Source organism: Bemisia tabaci, chromosome 5 (assembly GCF_918797505.1).
Source record: "Bemisia tabaci chromosome 5, PGI_BMITA_v3".
Taxonomy (NCBI): domain Eukaryota; kingdom Metazoa; phylum Arthropoda; class Insecta; order Hemiptera; family Aleyrodidae; genus Bemisia; species Bemisia tabaci.
The window spans coordinates 8368462-8391589 of record NC_092797.1 but is presented as its reverse complement, the minus strand read 5'-3'; the positions used below and the strand labels follow the sequence as shown (position 1 = coordinate 8391589).

The 23128-nt window shown below is 40.2% G+C and overlaps 1 protein-coding gene across 5 annotated transcripts in view; it reads right to left on the bottom strand.

Annotated features, from left to right (window-relative positions):
* The window catches only part of LOC109034888 (uncharacterized), a 38212-nt gene that overhangs the window by 6498 nt on the left and 8586 nt on the right, over positions 1 to 23128 (bottom strand). For 4 of the 5 annotated variants that reach the window (XM_019048282.2, XM_019048283.2, XM_019048285.2 and 1 more), the window contains exon 2: positions 20351 to 20483. In XM_019048282.2, coding sequence (XP_018903827.2) covers positions 20351 to 20483 — 133 coding nt within the window. Of the gene's footprint in view, positions 1 to 15200; positions 15999 to 20350; positions 20484 to 23128 lie in introns of those variants that run through there. The other variant, XM_019048281.2, reaches the window with a different exon arrangement.

Sequence of the window (23128 nt, the reverse complement as noted above, 5' to 3'; positions counted from 1 at the left end):
TGCTAAATTCCGGATATCATATCGCACACTTCCTTTCATACTCTTTTTTTAACCGAAAAATTCGCCTTCTGCTGCGTCTGCGGCAATTGTTGTTACGAGTATGCGGTGCGTGCTGGTTTCAGGTAGTTACATACTCGACTCTTTGAAGGCGTTTTGTGTGCGAGAGCAATTCGCCAGTTCTCCAACAGGGTGCGCCACTTACGCACATAAAACGCCTTCAGAGAGTCGAGTATGTAATGACCTGAAACCAACACGCACACCATATTCGTAACAACAATTGCTGCAGACGCAGCTGAAGGCGAATTGCTCTCGCACATAAAACGCCTTCAGAGACTCGTGTATGTAATGACCTGAAACCAGCACGCACAACATATTCGTAACAACAGTTGCCGCAGACGCAGCTGAAGACGAATTTTTCAGTTAAAAAAAAAGGGTATGAAAGGAAGTGTGCGTGTAACGAGAGGGTATCGACGGTGAAACTACCAAACCACGTATCTCGGTTTGCGACGTCGCAGACTTCCTGCCATACTTTATTTTTTAAATAGAAAACTACTCAACGTCAATTCGTGAAAACTTCCGTGATTTTTCCTCTTTGTGCGGAGAAAAATCTGCGAAAATTGTAAGAAGTGACATTGATTTGATCTCCTTCAAAAAAATAAAGTATGAGTGGAGATTTTTAAACACCGCAAACGAGATACGTGGTCTGGTAGTTTCACCGTCGGTATGTATGATCGACATGAATCGAACGAAAAATGAAAACGTTAACCGATCAACACCGATTCAATGTACACATAAATAAAAAATCTGATCACTATCAGTGGAAAAGTTGCATTTACTATGAAAATCTCAAATCGCGTATTTCGAAAAAAGGATCAGTCAAGATTTTGATTTTTCGCAATTTTACGTGTACACGTACCATAGACTCGCCCCCTGCAAACCATTTTTGGATACATTTTTGTCGCTTTTTTTTATCTTCTAGATAAAAGATCTCGGCAGATTTTGAATTTTCAGCAAAAAAAAAGGACGATAGCCCCTGCGCAGGAGTCTAAAGAATCATTCTAAACCCAAAAATCGGCAAAATTAAGAGAAGTGAAAGCAGAATAGTTTTTGGGAAAAAACCTCAAATTCGATACAGAAATCGGGCCTCGGCCCATGGCGGCAAATTAATAAGGGGGCAGCAAATTTTACAAATTTTTTTAAATGTAGGTATAAAAAAAAATCGGATGCAGTAAAAAAATACAAACGAGGAAAGGCGACAAAATCTCTCATTTCCTGAGAGTACAGTAATTTCTACTTTTGTCGTCTCTTGGTGATACAAGAGACAGCACCTTTAATTAGTCGAGATAAGAGAGAAATCAAACACGCAATTTGGCCTGGAACGGCGCAGCGCAGAGAGCAATGATGACAAAGGACTTGAGATGAAAAGGAGAAGCCTTCGGCGCAGCGGTTGGCATGTAACACATATTAGCGCCTACATAACTGCATGAATACTTCACGCATTGCGTTAAACACAGTGTGGTCATCTGCTGTCGGCGTGAAACGCATAGCGCCTACAATACTGCATGAATACTTCACGCGTTGCGTCGAATACAACAGTTTGATCAGCATCGGTCGACGTGAAACGCATAGCGCCTTCAAGACTGTGGGAATACATCATGCATTGCGCCAAACACACAGTGCGGTCAGCGCAACACGGCGCTGCGGCGGCGGAAGTTGAGATCATTAAACCTTATTTTTGTTTGTTCTTTGATACTCGTAATTTTTTCGTTTATTTCATTTAAATAGAAGGCCTTGTCCACACAGAGATAGGTTTACGGAACTTACTTTTGCGCGAAGTTTCGTGAATTTATGGTAGTAGTGGTGACAGGGCTTTCGCAAAAAAGGTGTCCAACAACTATTCGTTTTTATCGATGTTTCAAAACGAATGAGAAGAGGGCGGCAAATAAATACAGGCGGCCCATGGGCGGCAAGTAGGTAAATCCGGCCCTGACGAACAATACCGCCCAACTGACAGTTTTGGCAAAAATGAGTTAGCGACTTCGTCACATTCTACAGTAGGTAAGTAAAAAATACGCAGGCTGAAGTTTTTTTTCCAATTCTGTAGGAGAGCGCTTCAATGATGCTGTAATGTATGAAAAAATTGCAAATCTAACCATAAAATTACAAAAATGGCAAAGTTTTCTCCTCGTTCTGCAAAACTGTTAGTTTGTAGATAGGCGGTATTTGTTAATTAGCCGTCGATATGCAAAAATACTACGATTTATGTGCAACAGAAGTTGTTCAAAAGATATTTCTATGCCGTTTTTTCATGCTAAAAATAGCGGCAGGAGGGACTCATCCTATTTTATTCCCGCCACTTTTTCGTAAGTTCATGAGCGTAGCCCTTCTTCCCCCTCTCCACGTTCTGCTCGCTCCCATTCATTCGCTATAAATCTGCTTAACATCCCATCATGCGTAAATTACCGTAATCTCCGTTCAACCATCACTCGATAGATAGGTACCTAGAAAACTTGCCCATGTTTATTTCTTCTATGAACCTTATCTATCAAGGTGAAGTATGGTCTATCGGAATAGAAATTCAAGCTGTCGTCGGAAGTGATTGTATGGTACTGGTCTTGGCGTGTGAATTGTACATACATGAAAATTTGTCATTTTCCAATCCATCTAAACAATCCTCGCATCTTAAACTATTTTTTTGACCCGTGTATCTCCAGTTTAGGTGTATCAACTTAAATAGCTTTGATGCCTATCAGTGGCGAGGCATGAATGATCGATTACCTATCGATATTTCTCCATTTGAAGATATGGTATAAGAATCAATTATTGGGGTGTTCGTTACAAAGACCCTGTTTATTGATCCTTTTCCGTAAGATTAAATGGCAGATCAATCGATACATATCGCGAAGCACGCCACGCGACTGATTTCTACAAGGAGCAATTGTATCCTCAAATTATTGTAATTTTTTTGAAGTAGCCCATCGAAAGGAAGAAATTGCAACGAAGAAGCTAGAAAGTTGCTCATACGAGGGTCATCCAAAAAGTAAGTTCACCCCTTTCATATCTCCGAAACTAAAAGGGATAAATCAAATCGGTAAAAACAGACTTCTTACTTATATCCTCAGCTCTCCATAGGTACCAAGATTTTTAAATTTGGACCACTGGTTGCCGAGATATTCGATTTTTACGTGAACAACTCCCGGCCAGTTCCGTCCACCAAACGACGCGCTGATATGAGATGCACCGCGCGCTGTCGCGTCGCTTTTGTCTTCTGGGACTCTCAAGGAGTACTTCTCGTCCATTATTTGGAGAAAGGGTGTACAATCAATGCACCACGGTATTGTTGAATATTGAATTCGTTGCGATTGGCAATAAGAAACAAGCGACCGGGTCTCTTGTCTCGTGGTCCCCTATTCCTTCACGATAATGCCAGACCTCACACGGCGAAAGAGACCCAAAATTTGTTGGACAAATTTGCGTGGGAGGTGTCACCTCATCCTCCATACTCTCCAGCCCTTGCCCCGAGTGACTATCATATTTTTCCGCAACTCAAGAAGCACCTAGGTGGCCAGCGCTTCGAGAACGATCAGTGATGGAAGCAGTCAATGGCTGGTTCAAGAGTCAACCAAAAGTGTTCTTTGAGAACGGCATTAAGAAGCTTCAGAAACGCTATGAAAAATGCATCTATAGGAACGGAAATTACGTCGAAAAATAAGGTAAGATTGTTTTAAAGCCAATCTTAGAATATTTGAGTTGGTTATTCCTACGTAGATGTGTGGGGAACACAGTCAATTCACGTAGCGTGACGGGAATCGCAGCGCATCGTTTGGTGGACGGAACTGGCCGGGAGTTGTTCACGTAAAAATCGAATATCTCGGCAACCAGTGGTTCAAATTTAAAAATCTTGGTACCTATGGAGAGCTGAGGATATAAGTAAGAAGTCTGTTTTTACCGATTTGATTTATCCCTTTTAGTTTCGGAGATATGAAAGGGGTGAACTTACTTTTTGGATGACCCTCGTAGTTGCATGTAGCCTATCGTCCCAATTCAAGGCGCTGAATTTATCAAAACTGCATCAGGGTGAACTGTGAAGTTGCGATTCATGGGGTGGTTCCAAGTTGTCTATCCTCCCTTTCCTGGGCGCGGTAATTATTTGCAATGATCATATTGGAGGATTGGACAGATTTTGATTTTAATTATCAATTTTATAATAATTTTATTCCAGAAAATTGAAACTTTTAAAAAGCGTCACTTTAATTTTGAGTAGCCAATGAATAGTGAACTAGGTAGGTATAGGGATGGGTCACCCAGAAATCTAGTCGAGTGCTTAATCGACGTTTCTTAAATGCACATGCATTTCGGAGACAGCAAAATTTATTTTTTCATTGAATCGCCCAAGCTGACATTTTATTGACCTGAGCCAAACAATGGCTCAAAAGAAGTTTTTTTCGTCGTATATTTTAACATTTTCTTCCCCTTTGAAATTAACATGTTTTTTTTACAGCTTTATTTACATTTTGACACTCCTCCAATGAGACAGCATGAATCTCTTTCTGCCCCATACTGCCATGCTCAAGGAATAACGTCGTATTTACTTTAAGGCGTCGCCACATTTCCACTCACAAAAACCGTATTAATATTTTACTCTGAATTTTTCACGCGCAGAATTAGTATTTACACTTCCATCTGATACGTCTAAAACTTTCCTACAAAACGTTCTTAATCACAATCAAAAATAAATACTTTCTCAGGAGAAATGCAGCAAGTTTGAATGTTTATACGACATTTTCCTAAAACACGGCAGTCGGGCAGTGCAAGGCTCACCGTTACAGGCAGTGTCGCGATTCTTGGAAGTCGGCAACGCTGTTTCTCCTCCATTTAAATGTATGTACAACAATCGATTATTGATGATTCAGCTTGCCTTACCTAAAATCGATATTTTTAATGGATTTAAATGGAGGAACAACATTGTTGCCAACTTTCAAAAATCGCCACTGGACTGGCACAGGGTGGCTTTTCATGGAAAATGAAATATTGAAATTTCACGTGAATTCTTTCGTGGAATTTCAGAAATTTATGAAAGATATTGAAAAATATCGGTTCTTTTTCATGTTTTGCAAAATGTAAAAATTGTGACTTTTTTCTATTTTTGTTTGTTCGAGTGCGTGTTGCATACTCTAGCCCCTGAGTATTGTGAAAAATTTCACAGCCTCCTGAGATTCATGAAATATTTTACTGAAATTTCCAATCTTTCATTTCTTTCTTACGTTTCACGCCACCCTGCAGAAGGGAGCCGAAACGACCCGCGAAACCTATACTCTGAAAAAAATCTCGGTGTATTTACTAAGAAAAAGGTAAAATTACCAAGAATTCAGGGTTCTGTTTGATCCCAGTTTTTTCTTGGTAAAATTACCATTTATGGAATTGGTAATTTTACCGAGAATCTCGGTAAAATTATTGACTTTCTCGGTAATTTTACTGGACCCCGGTAAAAACGCCAATATTTTTTATCGACTGTGGTAGAATTACCGAGATAGAATGGCAAAGTTACCGGGAATTTATTACCAATAAAAGTGATATTCTTACCTGAAAAAAACGGTAAAAATATCGGTTTTTAGGCAAGCTTATCAGTCTGTCTTGGTAAAATTACCAATAATTGGTAAAAAAGAGAGATGGTAAAGGTACCAACGGACCTTAGTAAAAACGCCGAGAATTTTTTTTCAGTGAGGAACGGGGATCGACGACATCGTTAAGTACCCTGCTGCGACGCTAGCAATTTTGTCTCTCGCACGGAGGATACCGAGGCGTATAATTAGAATCGGTGCAGTCTGATGTGACGCCCGTCGGTCCAATTTTAAAATTAGAAGCCGGGCCCGCGGGGAGCGGTTTCTTCGTCGATGGCACGTCGCGCCTCCGACGAAAGGCCGTATCTCCCTTTCCACGTGAGCCTTGAAAAGCATTGGGATTAATGAACAACAGGGCTCTTGTAGAAATAGAGAAACGGCCTTTTTTTTAGAGCACCTCCTCCGTCCCTTGAGCCGCGGCCCTCCCAGGGGACCGAAAATTTACTGCTCCTCTGGCCCACAGTGGATCGAGTCAGAAGGAGAGGTCGGACAAAATTTGGAAATTTTAAAAGCTTATAACTTCGTTTATACACAATTTTGAGGTTCTGAAAGTGATTCCATTGGTTTCCTCGTGAAATTTTTTGCTGGAGGTACGTCTCAAAATTTAAAATGTGACGAAATATTCACCAAAATTTGCAGTTTTAGTCAAAAATTGTATGTCCGACATCTCTAATTGACTCGATCCACTGTGCTCCGTAGCGACATACTGCGTCGTTACTCTTTGAACGCTGTAATCCACGGAACAAGATAGGCTTACGGTGATTCGTCACGGTTTCTGGCGTGGTCGAACTGGCGTGCGATACATCGCATCGATTATGTCAAGAACTTCAGCAGATTTTGAATTTTTAGCCCAAAAATGGACGATAGCCCCTGTGCATATGCCCAAAAAATCATGCTGAACCAAAAAATTGGCAAAATTCCGAGAATAGATGGCGGAAAAAACCTCGCATTCGATACAGAAATCGATAACTGTATCGAATGCGAGGTTTTTTTCAAAGAAGACTCTGTTTTCATTTGGCTGAATTTTGCCAATTTTTTTATGCAAAAGGATTTTTTAGGCTCATGCGCAGGGTCTATCGTCCTTTTTTTCGCTAAAAATTCAAAATCCTCCCGAGCTTCTTGACATAATCGATGCGATATTTCGCACACCAATTTGATCAAGTCAGAAACCTCGATGAATAGCCTTAAATTTTTAGTTTTTTTCGACACCCAACAACTTGGAATGAGCATAAGCAGCACTCTGAGGGTCGAGTGCATGGTCGTTCGTCCAGAGGGGGGGAGGGTGGTTGAGTAATTTAAGGTCAAAAAAACAATTTTTCGGGTATTTCCGTAAACATATTCTACACATTATCAGCAATCAGCTGCAATTCTTAAGGAAAGAACGTGTTTAAAGGACGACTATCAATGCGACCCTGAAACGAAACCATCCGCTTGTCGTTTTCGGATGCTTGAATAGGGGAAGAACGCACCATCGTTTCACTTACTTTGCCTCACCGAAAATTCAAACTCAGTCTCGCTGAGGAAAAATCACCCACATTTCCTCCAGCGAGCATCAAATTTTAAAAAAAAAAACTTGACCGATAGCTTCTTTACCCTCCTATTTCATCCTAGTTAATACAATAAAAGCTTCGATATATTTTCTTTCAAATTTTTTACGGCAATTTGGCTATTGCGGATCCGTCTATATCGTAGGACTGAAATCTTCGTCAGAATGGGTGCGGTATGGTATCGTCATGACAAGCTGCATTGATCAAGGAGGTGTCAATTAAGTGAATTGCTATCCTAATCTTTGAATTTCAGCTTTCGCGTCTGGAGCTCTGGCGCGCGTCGGGGATTTGCACATTATCGATGGATTAAGTTCAAAAACACGCACTTATTTACGTGTCGTAATGTCTCGAAATGTTCATTCATAATTAAATTTTTTACAGAACGAGTCTGTAGCACACGCATATAACTGCCACCAATCATATGTACAGGAACCAAGCCACATCAGCTTTTGCAAAATCTAACTGGGCAGTTCGCTTTTTTCACAAGAGAACGTTTGTGCGGATTCCTTTGAAAATTTTAAGGAATATATGCTTTCTACTATGCAGATGCAGAAAATTTACCGGAATTTGCCCCGGAATTTGCACAACCGTTTTTACGTAAAAAATTCAATTGTCCAATTAAATTTGGCAATAGTCGGTGTAGCTTGGTTCCTTCCTACTTATTGGGGTCTATTTTACTGCCGTGATAGCGAAAAGAGCAGTAAGTGTCAACATTTCGAGATCGAGTTTCCTTCAAAATTCGTCTAAACTCTAAACTTAGATGAAATAATTGAAATTGCTGAAACAGCAAAATTCATCTTAATTGTATCAAAACGAGACATGTAAAAGCCGTAAGTGCGCAAAAAATGACGTAGTTTTAGGCGCAATACAGTAGTAAATGACAGTATTCTTCTAGAGAGCCAATGAAAACAGGGCTTTCAAGTAATATCATCCGAACGATTTCTAGGAGTCTCAGACGATTAGTGGCAATTTGACAAAGAACGGAGGCTTCTTTCAATAAAATTTTTCGGTCAGAGCCCGTCTTCTCAAAACTTCATTTTTGCACCTACTGCTCTCTTCACTATCACGGCAGTTTACCCGTGAAAAGTCAACTCGTTGTCGTCAACTGGATCTCACGTGCAACAGACCCACTTCAGAGAAGCATTTAATTTGATTGACTTGAATAAAAATCTGGAGATCTAAAATTACCGCAAGGTGTGCTTTACTGTATCTCGACTGTTCTGCACAGAGAAGAGACGCGACGTTTTCGCGCGAAAATGACGGACAGGGAGGGTATTTTAATGGGCCAAACAAAACCTGTCCGAGGAGGTAAATTTTAAATAACGTACAAGGGCGAAGCTTGTGCGAAACGCGAGGCAGAGTCCTCGTTCACCTAATTTTCCAACGTTCACGAAAATGAATCCGAAAAGTTGGCATGCGTTCAATATGACATCGCACTGAAAGTATGTCTCAGTTTTGAAGATGCTCACCCCGCTTGAGGAGGTGTTGAAAAGACGAGAGAGACATTAAAAACAACGTCAGCTTCAGTACATTGAGTACACTGTCTAAATGTCAGATAACAATTTTTAAACAATGCTGAAATCAGTAGCATGCAAGCGGCAACACTGTGTCTCTTCATTTTAAATGTGTGTATAACAGTCTATTCCGTTATTCTATCAGCCTGCTGTCTCGTCTAAAATGAATACATTTTATTGCCATAATTGGCTGGCTAAACTGTATAAAACATCGTTATTGATTAAAAAATCAAGCTACAAGCCAAAATAAAACAAGTATAGTGTTTTAAAGAACGTGTAGATGAGAAGATATATAAAACTTACAAGAAACAAAGCAAACGTTCCTACCGCCTACAAACTGCGATCTTCTTCAGTGCGTTGTTTCTTGTAAGTTTTATGTATTTTCTCATCTACATGTACTTTGAAATATTGTACTTGTTTTCCCTGGTAAAAATTGGCGATAAGAGCTGCGTTTCAAAATACCATAGGAATTCTCATAGCCGGCTAAAGAAGGCTACAGAAAATCATATAGCTGGCTGTAGAATGCGGAGAAATTCATACGGCAGGGCTATACGAAGCGATTAAAAATTATGCAGCCGCGCTATAGTTCCTATCGCCGGGCTTTACACTTTATCGCCTGGCTATTGCTTTTTCGCCATCGATTATAATAGGCTGTAAGATATTGTGTAGTAAATTCGTGTGCTTTGGAAATCATTAAGTTTGATACGGAACCATACCTTAATATTTACAAAACACACATTATATTTTCCTTTAATACATGTTTTTGTTTTCATCAATTAAAATGAGAATAATCCACAGGATGTGCAAACATTTCAAAATCATGAGTTGAATAACGCTGACTCCGCCAGATTAAATATTAGAGCCCAACACCAAGCGGAGCGGCGACGCACTGGCCCCTACAAACCCAACAGGGATACTTCACGCATTGCGCAACGCGTGAAGTATCCCTGTTAGGTTTGTAGGCGCCAATGCGTGTTTTGCGCTGGCTGCGCCCGCCTGCCACGACGCTTGAAGCAACTATTTCACACCAGAGGTATTGCACAGTATCATACGAAACCGAAGGCGCTCTAATATGTTAGTAATGACAGGCATCCATCAAAAGCACGGAGCTTTCCTCACAAAATAAATCAAGATACTACGGCCCAAAGAGAGAGCAGTATTCCAAAAACTCACTAAGTCCTAGCATCCGTAATCAGTAACGTTTAGCATACACTTTATCGCCTGGCTGTTGCTTAATCGCCATCGGCTATAAAAGGCTATAAGAAATTGTGTAGTCGGTTATAGAAGCTATTGGAAATCTTACAGCCGGCTGTAGGCTGTAGGTCTATGGTATTTTGGAACACAGATTCTTCTGCCAATTTTTACCAGGGTTATTTTGGTTTGTAGCTCGATTTTTTAATCAATCACGAGTTCTAAAATTAATTTTATCAGTGTCTATATACCCCTAGATTCATTTTAAGATTAGTTTCGATGAGGTCTTTTGAAATTATTGTTTGTGCCAGAGATAAAGAATGTCTACACATAAGTCCCCTGCCTATCTCCGGTGATTTTCGGACGTCTCGTTAGGTATTACCCAGTCCACCAATATGTTGCTAAATTTTCCTCGATAAAAAACAAATTTTTAAGGTTAATTAGTGAATATATTTTAAATATTCACTACTAGAAGCTAGAATTCAATAGGCAATTAAAGCCTAGGTATCTGAAAATTTCAAGGGAAAATATTCTTAAAATTTCTCAAAAATAAAAATTTTATCGGTGAAAATTTGGCAGTGTTCGACTACTTCTATGACATTTTCCCTTTGCATCTAGACCTCCCCCTAAAGCCGCTCCTGCTTAAATCGTCATTACAACCCCATTCCAAGTTTGAAAAATCAACTCTAACGACTAAATTTTTCATTAAAAATATGACTGTACAATTTCTACCCAAAATTTTGCTGATTTTTGCATGTATGCTGGACGAAAATGAGAAAAATTTCTAGTCAGAAATGCTCAATAATTTTGTAATATAAGTAAAGTTTACGAGTCGTTTTTCAAAACATTGAAATATAGTTAGGTACATTCTTTCATGTAGGATACGACGATCTGTATGGAAGCACTCTCTTCAAATGTGGGCTAAAGTAAGCAATTAAAACTCGACCGGAGATAATCCCCTTATTACATAGCTCTTTTTTCAATGAACAATGGTTCGAGTTAGAATAGACCAAAATTCAAGAACGTCCAACTCAATACTCCAAGGTCCTTCACTAGGAGGTTTCTATCTAATTATTGTTAATTCTCAATTCATATGGTCCAGCCTCCCCCTGCAGGCCTCAACATAACAGATTTTGTAATCGATGACGTCATTTAATTTTATCTCATTCTACTCCAGACCACTGAGCGACGTTATGACGTAAAGAAATTTGTAATGTACCCGCGTATGTCTTTGTCCAGCGTGAACTAACGATAAAGTACTTCATGAAGGCCTTTTCACACGCTCAGTAGAACGCGATAAATACATGGAATTACCAAGGTGCCGATTTCCGAAATCACCGAAAGAGTGAAAAAAGTGCATGTGTATAACGCGTTTGATAGAGATCCCATCGTTTCCAAACTGAGAGTATGCCACCCCCCTCCCCCAGTAGACTGTCAAGACAAAAGCTCTGGTCAGTTTTTTTTTTCTTGCAAAATTTCTCATAAAGCATGAAATGAAATCAATCAATTGGGTAGGTATGCTGCCGTCCCAAGGAAGAACGCCGTATGAACATTCGAGAGTTGCCAAATCTCCCCGAATAAATAATGTATTTTTGAAGAAAGTTGTGCATAATTTTTCGTGAAATTTTCAGATATTTTAGATTAAATTGCAAACAAAATTGGCGGAAAAATATTCAGAACTTTCTTAGAAAATTTGGTTTCTATTAAAGGAAATATGGCAACGCCTGAATGCTCGTATGGCGTTTTTCCTTAACACGGCAGTATGCAGAGGCTTATTTTGATTTCATCTCAAGATGCTCGCACCAACACTGCCTGTGGGAACTTTCATTGTCTTTCAAGGATCGAAGTAGGTATTATCAAAATCATCCCAAATTTCTCTATTTCAATTAACTCGCAGAGCTACAAATAAATGGTGAAACGTAATAGCTCAAGGTGCAGGATTTTTAACAAATCAAACACCTACATTGCAGGGAAGAAATGATGAAACCAGGAAAGCACGCATTGTATCTCGTTTGCGTGATAATTCAAAATATCAGATTGTCATTTTTTTTCTCTTTTTTGCTAGAGAAAAGTACCAGATCTGTCCGCACGGAATTTTAGAATCTTTTTGCAATATAAAGAAGTCATCGTACAAAACTTTGAAAAAAAACGATGATTCGATCATCCTGCATAAAAAGTATCAGCAAATCTATAATGGCGAAAAAAGATAAACGTGGATTCACGGTGTCAACCTCGATATGAGTCATGAGACTTGCTTAAGCAGCCGGGAGGCTGAAGGGATATCCAGGAAGGTCAGTTTCTTACGTGATATGGGAAGGGGGGGGGGGCATCATGACCCTATGCATCACTGAGGATTTTAATGGTTTCAGGACATTTTGTCAACGATTTTTTGTCCGCGCACCTTTTTTGTCCAGTAGTTAACGCCCACAAGTAAAATAAGCAACAGTGACTTGGTTCAAGCGTTATATTTTAGTCGATATGTAAAATTATATTGACAATATGGAAATGAGAAATTGAGAGAGAAGGAGGTGTTGTTATGGTTGCTCATTTTCTAAATGAAATGTTATTACTTTCTTCTTTTGAATCATCTTTTTAAATTGTCATTGGTGAATATTTGGTTTTATTTCTATCCTTAAAATATTGAATGTACAATATACCTTATATATGTATAGGTACTTTTTTTCATTTTTTTATTTTTTCTTTAAGGAATTATTACTTCATTTTGAAAACATTTATACTTTTAAAACATTTATACTTTTAGAGGAAAATGGAGGGACAAATAAAAGTGCTGGAATCTCTGGGAAACTCATTCTGAGTAAAACTTATACTATATTTGCACTGAGGACCCGGGCCCAAACAATGTAAAATTAGGGGTCCGGCACCATTTACACAAAGACACGTGTTTTACGTAAAGCTGTCATTTGTGTATATTTCAAGTTTTATTAGTTATATTTATTTATCTATGTGTTTTTTGGACCGAGTTAATCAAACAGGAACCAAGCCACATCGGGATCGAACCGAGAAAAAGAGGTTTAAAGTTTTGCTCCTGCGCAAGACTCAAACTAAAAGATGAGCTTCAAGTTCAATTTCTGCAAAATTTGCTCCAACAAAAACTTTGAATTTTTGGCAATAGATAGTGGAGCAGTAGTTTAGTTTAAAACCACTCATAACTTAATTGTTTCCAAAATGTGGGTTTGTTCCTCTCAGTCCAATTGATCCTTGATCCTACAAATACCTCGATACGTAAATACAGCAATTAAGGAATACACATTTTCCCAGAGAGCGATTTCAAAGTTAAAACTGCAAAATATATCGCAATAAATAAAAAATACGAGGTAAAGTTACCGCGCCTTGCGAAATATCCTGGTTGAACGTTTGGTGAGTTATCCAGGCTTTTTTCTTCAAGCAATCGCAGCAACTGAGAGTGATACCACTATTCGATCACGAGGGAGCTCCGGTTGCCTACACTGAAAACTGAAGGCGAGCCGACGGTGACGTAAGTCACCGCTCTGCACATTATGCTTGGTAAATTAGGTGATGTAAGACCGACTTTCCGCGAATTTTTTTAATGATGTCAGTCTGAATTTCTGTAAGAGAGTTCCACTTTCTTTTAAAATCCCAGATTTTATCAGCCACTGGGTAAAAAAACTCATTGGATCTAGAGTCCAGACTCTTAAAAACATCGACAAGAAAAAATACTCTTGATTCAAAACGAAATCCGCTTAGATTAAGAGGCTTGGTTCTTGATTTAAGCTAGATTCTGACTCAATCAGGAGTACTTTTTCTTGTCAATGTTTTCAAGAGTCTGGACTCTAGATCCAATGTGGTTTTTTTCCAGTGAGCAAGTATGGTGTATCCTTCGTTTCCAGAGCATATAGGATCCCCCAAGTGTCCGATACAGAAATCGATTGAATCTATCGGCCAATGTATGGTGCCCGACGCTTAAAAAAGGACACATTATAGAATAGCGCGTCTAATACAAAATCCGTGTCCCACAAAGAGATAATATTCACTTTTCACTGGCATCAGTCGAAAGAAGAATGATGTCTGACCGATGTCGAACTGTCAGTACACTAATGTAAGATTAATGCCATCATACTGATGTCAAACTACATTATCTTCCATCATCCCTATGTCGATCTACCACTAAACGGAATTCGTTTTATGAAACAATCTAACGTTAAACTGACTCACAAGAATGGGTGAAACGAGGCCTAAACAGAGGAAGGTCGCTTCATACTTTCATCAGCAGTCGAAAACTGATTTAAATATTTTTAAATTATTACCACTGCCGTCATGCCACTGCCAGACGTCAGTCTGCGACTATACACGAATGATTCACGAAATAGTCTGATGTCAACCTAATTTGTAAGAGCCAGTCACTTGCAAGTTGGCAACACTGGGTTCTGTCTATTTAAATGTATGTAATACAATCGATACCCATCGGAACAGTCTCACCCAAAATCGATTATTTACAACAGCTTTATAGGGGAGTGCATGCTCGAATCACACCATCAATTTTTTCTTCAAATTAAACCCGAAATAATATCATGATCAGTCCATTTACATCAGTATTCAACATAATAATTTAGATGAACCGATGGTTTTATCATTCGGCCCACATTTTCTAATAAGGGACCACTACTTATATTTTAGAAATAGCATATGTGCCTATTGCTTTCTCATGCAGATAGGTGCTCTCATGGCTGAGCCACAAATAGTAGTGTCCTATTGCGAAAAGTCGATTTCCGGTTCATGCTAATTACGTTATTGATAGTGTGACCTGCGAACTAATTATTGAAATTAATAGACAAAGCTATAGACGGATTAGACAAAGGGGATATTGAGCGATCTTATCGATGGAAGTGGGTGGTTGCAATGGACTAAGAAGGTTAGACTAACTAACGGCATGCACACAGTGGATCGAGTCAGTCACAGAAGTTGGACATGAAATATTGACTAAAACTGCAAATTTTTATGTTAATTATGTCACATTTTAAATTTCAAAGGGTGCTTAATAAAGAAAATTTTACGAGGAAACCATAGGAGCCACTTTTAGAACCTCAAAATTTTGTAAAAACAGAGTTATAAGCTTTTAAAGTTTCCAAATTTTGTCCGACCTCTCCTATTGCCTCGATCCACTGTGCGGCATCCCGTCCCTCTGCTATCAGAACCACCACCCGTTTCATCCAAAACGATCGCTCCATTTTCCCTTCGTCTTCCTTGTCTATAGCTTTGTCTATCAACGCCATTAATCAGCCCGGAGGGACGTACGAAAGCGAAGCCGGAGCAGAGTGAGAAGGAGCCCTCGGGGGGCGGAGACTTACCCCATCGCGAAGTACAGGGACGAAGTGCTGACGTCTAAAAACGGACTCAGGTCCTCCTGCTCGCTCTCCGTGTCGGTGGACTTGCTTTTCCGCGGCGGCTTCGCCCTCAAGCGCGGGCGCTCCCCCCCGCCGCCCCCGCCCACGACCCCCCGCACGCTCTCCACCGCTACGGCCACCCGCGCCCCGGCCACTCTCGCATCCCCCGGACCGGAATCGGAAACACCCGACACCCCGAAACCGGAAGTCGACGGCCCGGCACCGGAAACGGACGCCCCGAAACCGGAAATGGACGATCCGTGACCGGAAGTGGACGCTCCTGGACCGGAAGTGGACACCCCGAAACCGGGAGTAGACGCTCCTTGACCGGAAATGGCCGCTCCTGGACCGGAAGTGGACACCCCGAAACCGGAAATAGACGCTCCGTGACCGGAAATGGTCGCTCCTGTACCGGAAGTGGACACTCCGAAACCGGAAATGGCCGCTGCTTGACCGGAAGTGGACACCCCGAAACCGGAAATGGCCGCTCCGGGACCGGAAATCGCGGAGCCTCTGCTGGGCGGTCGCCCGACGAGAGACTGGCGCTCGGGTAGGAGACTGTCCGACTGGAAGTACTGACACCCGCACCGTACCTCGCTGGACACGGAGCCGGACGAGTCCCTGGAGCGCGCCCCTTGGGTCTCCTGCTTATCCCTGCCGCGACTTTTCCTGCCCGCGTCCGCCTCCATGCCCGTCGCAACACATGGCCGAAATTTCGCGCCCACCCGAGATGGAGAGTCTCCCGAACTGGAGTTGGGCGTAATTCCCGGCTGGCGAGCCGCTCTCGGCTCCGCGGACGTCGCGCCGTCTCTGCGCACGCCTCGCGACCCCGAGCTCCCGTGCCAAGGAAAAACGCCGTATGGTCCTCCAGGCGTTGCCAAATTGCCTCGGATAAAACGCGAATTCCCTGGTCAGTTTATGATTATTTTCCTCCCAATTTTTCAGATAATTTACTTTGCAATTTTACCTAAAGACTCTGAAAATTCGGAGGTAAAATATTCATAACTCTCCTAACAAATAAACATTTTATCGAAGGAAATTTGGCAACACTCGAATGTTCATACGGGGTTCTTCCTCAGCACGGCAACAAACGGGCTTTGACCATTCGTCGCCCTCCTATCTCGATTTCCACGTGAGCCCTGATCTCCACATGAACCAACGCTTTTCGGAGCTCATGCGAAAACAGAGATGAGCCCTTTCGTCGGAGGAGCGACGCATTGTTTCCTTGCCAATTTCCCTACCTGCTATCTCTTTCCGCCGCTCGCACATCTCCGCTTCGGCTATTTATACATCTCACTTCTTTCGGCGGCGAATCCCTTTTTTTTTGGGGGGGGGGGGGGGCTGGAATTTGGTGCGACGAAATAGGGAATCGATTTTTTACGGTTCAGCTTAATTACATCCGGTGAGCAAGTTGTGGAAGAAATGATAAAATATTTTCGCTGAGTAAGGAAGTAATTTTTTGTTTGAGTGTGGGGGAAAACGACTATTGATATTAAGAATTTGCTGCAGCACCTTTGTAATTAGACGTGTTTATGCTAAAAGCATAAACGAACATAGTTCCTTTCAACATAAATACGTCCAATTGCTCAAGTTTTAATGCAAATTTTACAAGTTGTTTTTTAATTTTTTAAAGTATTAAATTTGGGTTACTTTTAAAGAATTGGAATTCCCTCCCGATTGTACTGCTTAGCCTGCAGCAGTGAAATCCGAAATCAAGCCAGTTACCAATGCCAAATTTACTGTGTGAAAAAATCTTACGGAACGAATAAGGAAATAAAAAATAAAAAAGGCTGAACTTGCTAGCTCCTTGCAAGAGCTTTCTTTAAAGGAGGAAAGAAAATGAAAAAATCAAAACGATGAAGCCGCAGATAATGGAGAAAATTTTATTGCTGGATCGATAGAAAATCCAGGTAATATAATGCCCGAACGAAAATCCCCTTTAAGTCAACAGTAAATCTTGTTCCAAACGGAATTCCTGTTATTTCAAAGAGACGCTCCTGTTAAATTTAATAGATTTATTCCAATTAACGCTACAAAAACACTCGTCCAGAAATTTTTAACTGGGAGATTTTTCTCAGTGAAATGAAGAAGACCCGTTGTAATGAAAATTAGGTACACTTTTTTCTTTGTTCGGGTTTGTTCCTTTGAATTATGTTCTTTGTTTTTTTCTTTTTCAAAAGTCTTTTCTTGTTCAAAGACTTCTATCGTGAACCGAAACGTTTAGAGTATATACTCATTTATTTTCATTTTATTCACCCAGAAAATTGTTTTATGCTGTGAATGTCTCCCTTGTAAATGGCTGGCATCTTATTTGCTTTCATTCATTCTTCTCTCATTTTAAGAATCGAAGCAATAACACGAATTTTTCGCACGACATCAAAGAAGGGAAGTACGATTTATGAGAGGTTTATGCACGATATAAACAGAAATAAATCGAGAAGAGATTCTCTTTCACTTGAGTGGGTGAGCGGGATGGGATATTGCAAGCGAAAATTGTGGATTTGCCAGGTCTGATAGGCATCTCATTCATCTATAACCAGACTAGATCATTGGCGAGGCGCAAATGATCGATTATCGATATTTCCCCATTTGAAGCTATGGTAAAGAATCGATTTTTAAGGGGTTCGTTGAGGACGCCCTGTTTATCGATAATTTTCCTTAGGTTTAAATGACAGATCAATCGGTATACCGCAAAACACACCACGCCAATGGGCGGAATGCCATTTCGAATACCTGTGGCCTCCTGTGGTGTAGTGGTTGTAGCGCTGGCCCTATGACCAAGAGGTCCCGGGTTTGATTCCCGGCCAGGTGATCTGAGTTTGATGGTCTCAGATAATGGTCACCTGGGGCTGGGGTAATAAGCGTGGGATTAGCCGATAGGCTATTTGAATTTGGCAAAAAAAAAAAAAAAAAAAAAAAAAAACCCATTATTCCGGTTCTTGAGAGCTTATTTTGTCGATCTTTCCAGATAAGGCGAATCCGGCTTTCGTCATTTCGAATAGGACTGTGACGGGTAGATACTACTCATTCTGGATATGAGCAAAATTTTCCTCTAAAATTTTAAACTAAGTACTTAGTACGTAGTTTTTTTCATGAGCATAAGCATGTACGATGCAATGAAACGGGTGTGATGGGGAATTTAATCGATGAGACTAAATTTTGCAATATGAAACTACGATTCCTTTTTACAGAACCGTAAACAATATCGTCTCATGGATTTTTTTCTCTCTCCTCTCTTTTCATTCGTCAATGGGCTTAGTTTCTGGTAGACGGGCGTAAGTCCAAAAACTCATAAGCCCCAGCGTCCTTCGTGCTTAACGAAAGCCAGGGCTCACGATTTTTTGGACTTACGCCCGTCTAACAGAAACCAACTAAATTATTTTTAGCGTTTTTAACTCGCCCAAGTTTTCACTAAATTTCACTAAGTTCCAATCTTAAAAGCCTTAAAATGTGTGAAATAAATAACGTTCAAAGAAGTTGTCTATATTTTCTTACTACTCCCGTTACACGTTTTCTAATATTTTCTTCATGCAATTTTACGAGCCTCTGCTACTAGGGATACGACTTTCCCCAGCTTGACCAAGTGTAATCGCTCATAAACGCGAAACCTCAAAGCAGGTCGATGTTCATTACGTGATCGCTCCGAAAATTTTGAAAGATAGTTGCGAGTCGGCGCGGCGCGGCGTATGTGCTGCCGTGCTAGGGAAAAACGCCGTATGAACCTCCAGGCGTTGCCAAATCTCCTTTGATAAAACGCGAATCTCCTGGTAAACTTACCAATATTTTCTTTTCAATTTTTAACATAATTTTGCTCGCTATTTCATCTAAAATTCCTGAAAATTCCAAGGGAAAATATTCATAACTTTCCTCAAAAATGAACATTTAATCGAAGGAAATTCGGCAACTCTCGAATGTTCATACGGTGTTTTTCCTTAGCCCGGCAGTAGCTGCTTCAAGAGAAATTATCGAGAAAAATAAATGTTAAAAACACTAGGGTTTGGAGCGCGGCCAAAAAATATGAGGCAGATGCATCCCGTAAACCTTGCTTGATTTCAGACACGCCGACCGAAGTTCCCATCGAGTCTCTTGAGTTCAGCCCACGACTTTGCGCCCGCTCATCCGAAAAACAGTTCCAACTGCCGCCGTCGAAGCCCGTTCACCAAGGGTATATCCGCTAATTCCTCCTATATCTTGTAAGTCTGGTGCTTCCGAACGACCTTATATGAGGTCAGCGTCACAAAACGCCAAAATAGCACGGTATGGCCGAATTTTATTCGCTAAGGCCAGTGGCACATCCACCGCTGCCATATTTACAACTAAACACGGAATAAAGTAGCGCCAACTACAGGCAGTAGGGCTGATTGTGAGTCCTTCAGCCTGTACTGCCGTACCTACTAAGAAAGAACTCGGTATGAAAATTCGAGAGTTGCCAATTTTTACGGATAAAACATGTTTTTTGAAGAAAATTATACATACTTTTCATTGAAATATCCACGTAATTTAGATTAAACTGCGAACAAAATTGTCTGAAAAATTTGAAGAATAATATTCACGAATTTGCTAAGAAATATGATTTTTGTCGAAGGAAATATGGCAACGTCTGAAGGTTCATATGGCGTTCTTCCTTATCACGGCAATGTAATGTAGGGCTGGACGTTACCTTTGAGGTGTAAGGCTCAACACTACTGTTATTGTCAACAAACAGAAAAATATCTTCCTAGCAATAAAAACCAACACATTAAAAATCCAAGACAGGTTTGAAAAAGACACATGCGCACGCAAGACACATGCGCACGCAAGACACATTCATTATGGAGAGCCACTATTTTTGTTTAATCCATAGAAGCACCCTTCTGCATTGGGAAACTAATGGCGCATATTTGTCGTTTCCTAAATGAGCCAGAAACAGTATACCTCTTCACAAAATGTGGCTCAATCGAAGCACTACAATTATCTTAGTCGGGGTTCAATATTTTTGGGATCTGATTCTGCGTTGCGGTGTGTCACACCAAAAAATGAGAAAATCGAGCGTGACTGTGGAACAACCAGGTAAAATTGGAGTTTTTTACGCCAACAATAAGGTAATAAAAAAGTTATGAATGTAAGAAACTCACTTGTATTTTTGCCAGGTTTTTTCGTCGAATGGTCTCTTTTGCAGGTGAGTCCACGGGTAGCGACCTTGAACTTTCAGTCGACGAATGTCCTCCCACTGGTAAGTTTTAATCGGCAGAGGGGGTGGAATGACCTCTGAAACAATTAATTAATCCACATGAATAAGTGAGAAATGTTTTTTCAGTGATATTGTGAATGTTCAAACTGACGTGCTGTGGTCAATTTCATTCATTTTAAATTGAGAGATAACGTAATAAAAAAAAAAAAAAAAAGGCTCTCCTTACTGCGTGTCTCTCATTCTTTCGAGTTCGCCTTCAATATCCGTGAATGCAATATGTGCTGCTTGGGAGCACGAATAGTTGCTCACAGTAAATTTGCGACTTTCGCTCTGTCCCAGCAGGGAACACGTTCACGTTACTCTCCTCATTACACGCGCGTCTCATATTCTCTCAAGTTCGCCTTCAATAACCGTTACGGCAATGTGAGCTACTCGGGAGCACGAATAGTTGCGCGCAATAGTTTTGTTACATTCGCTCTTTCATACACTGATTAATCTCCTCAGTGCTCAATGCGTGTCTCTTCTGTCGAATTCGCCTTCAATAACCGTGACTGCAATGTAAGTGACTCTGGAGCGCGAATAGTTGCGCGCGGTAGTTTTGTCACATTCGCTCTTTCATACTTTTATTAATCTCCTCAATGCGTGTCTCTCAATCCGTCGAATTCGCCTTCAATAACCGGTACTGCAAATTCTGCAATATGAGTGGTTCCTCGTGGTGGACTTCGGATAATTTTATGTGGAATAATCAGGAGCGTCACTGCTCTAAATGAAACAAACGAAGAGCCTTTTGGAAACACTTTTCCTGAAAATAATAGAATTTTGAGAAGGATGTCCGAAACTTTAATCAGCGCGAGGAGATTTTAATGCGAAAATTACTGTACTATGAAGTTGAATTTACCGTAGAATGTTCGAATTTACCTCCTATGCCTCGACCCGAAAGAACCTCCCAAGAATGCGTTGCGGGTTGCGTGTTTTTTCGATGAAACCCTGAAATTTTCCCCTGGGGAAATGGTAGTTGTGATATTCATCGTAGGTCGCTGTGATTTTCGTGGGCTCTTTTATGCACCAATATCACATAGTTTTCAAGGGATAGCAGATGCCCAGCGCGAGAAAAAGTAATTTTTATCACATCCTTCTGCCCAAGTAGCACAGATTGCAATAAGTAGCAATTGCATAGTAAAAATATTGCAATTCCACCGAGTGTTGTGTATGTTGCCTAGCTCATATTGGAAGGGGCCCCATTTATTGAAGCTTACTGCACCACAATTTAAATAAGTTGCAATTTTTCATAGTATTGCATATTGCCTATCTTTCTGACACACGGAGCTCATTTTGTTGATTGTTAATAAAAAACGGCATAAAGCGACTTTTATTGAAATCAAATTGCAATTCAATTTCAATATTTTCATTGCACTGTGCTACTTGGATGGGGCGAGGAAGGGGGAGGGGAGCTGTGGTGCAGTTCGGAGTAAACGTAATTTCAAGGGAAAATGTCCTTTTTTCCAGGTTTAGACCTTAAAATTTTCCGAATAAACTACAACTTATCACGATGACTAATGACACAAATATGAGCTTAATCACTCGCAACTTATTCTATGGGGTTTTATTGAACGTTTACCGCAATCCGTAATTCCGATACGAATTTTTCGACCCATTTTAACGAAAATCATTCGCCTAAAAAACTTGCCCAGCCAAACTTTGAGAAACTTTTCACCGAAAATAGTTACATTTATCTCTAGAAAACATTCCTCTTTCCCTCATTGACACAAAAATATGTTATTTATTCTATCGCAAGCATAGATCATATTTCATCCTTGTTCTTCTTGAGGCTCCATCGCCTTAAAAATTAAATCGGTCATTCTCCAAAAGACTTAAGCGCCAGAAATGAAAGTAAAAAATGAAAAATAAAAGCTACGAGCTCGTATATTAATTATCTCGTTTCAAATCTTACATTAAGTAATAATGTGAAATATTAATGGATTAAATATGCTTCAATAGTTTGAAACTATGAGGTTTGGAACGAGGTTTTTTTTTGTTTTTTGTTTTTGTTTTTCTCATATTTTCATTTTTGGTATTTAAGTATTTTTGAAAATGACCGATTCAATTATCTCCCGCAAAAAAAGAAGTGATGACAGGTCGACTTCAACGGGGTTTTTTTTTATGCTTTTCCCGTATTTTCATTTTTGGCGCTTAAATCTTTTTGATAGTGACCTATCCAATTATCTCACGCAAAAATTCACACGGTCATAATGGAAGTGTTGAAACAAAGACTGATAAATTATTTCGACACCTCTAATGAATGAGTACATTGACTCATTAAATGTATGAGGTGCAAGGCCCGCGCACGGCGAGGTTAATCTTAGATCATCACTTAGACGGCAAGTGTTAAATAATGCGCGCAAGCAACATCTGCTTTGCTTTGAGTTCAGGTTCAACCTCACGTGAGAGAGCCAAGTAAACGTAGTTTCTATGACATTAGAAGACCAAAACATGGAATCATTCGGCTTAGGGGATTTTTTTGAGGGATAAAATATGTCCCTATCCCAAGTAGCAGTGATCGCGATGAATAGCGATTTTATCGGTTGATTATCGCGATTATATCGGTGGCAATTTATCGAAATATTATCGTAGAAAAAATTGAGATTTATGACGATTAAATCGCTATGCATCGCAATTTTTTGTTCGATAAAATCGCGATCAATTTTTGTCGAATAAATCGAGA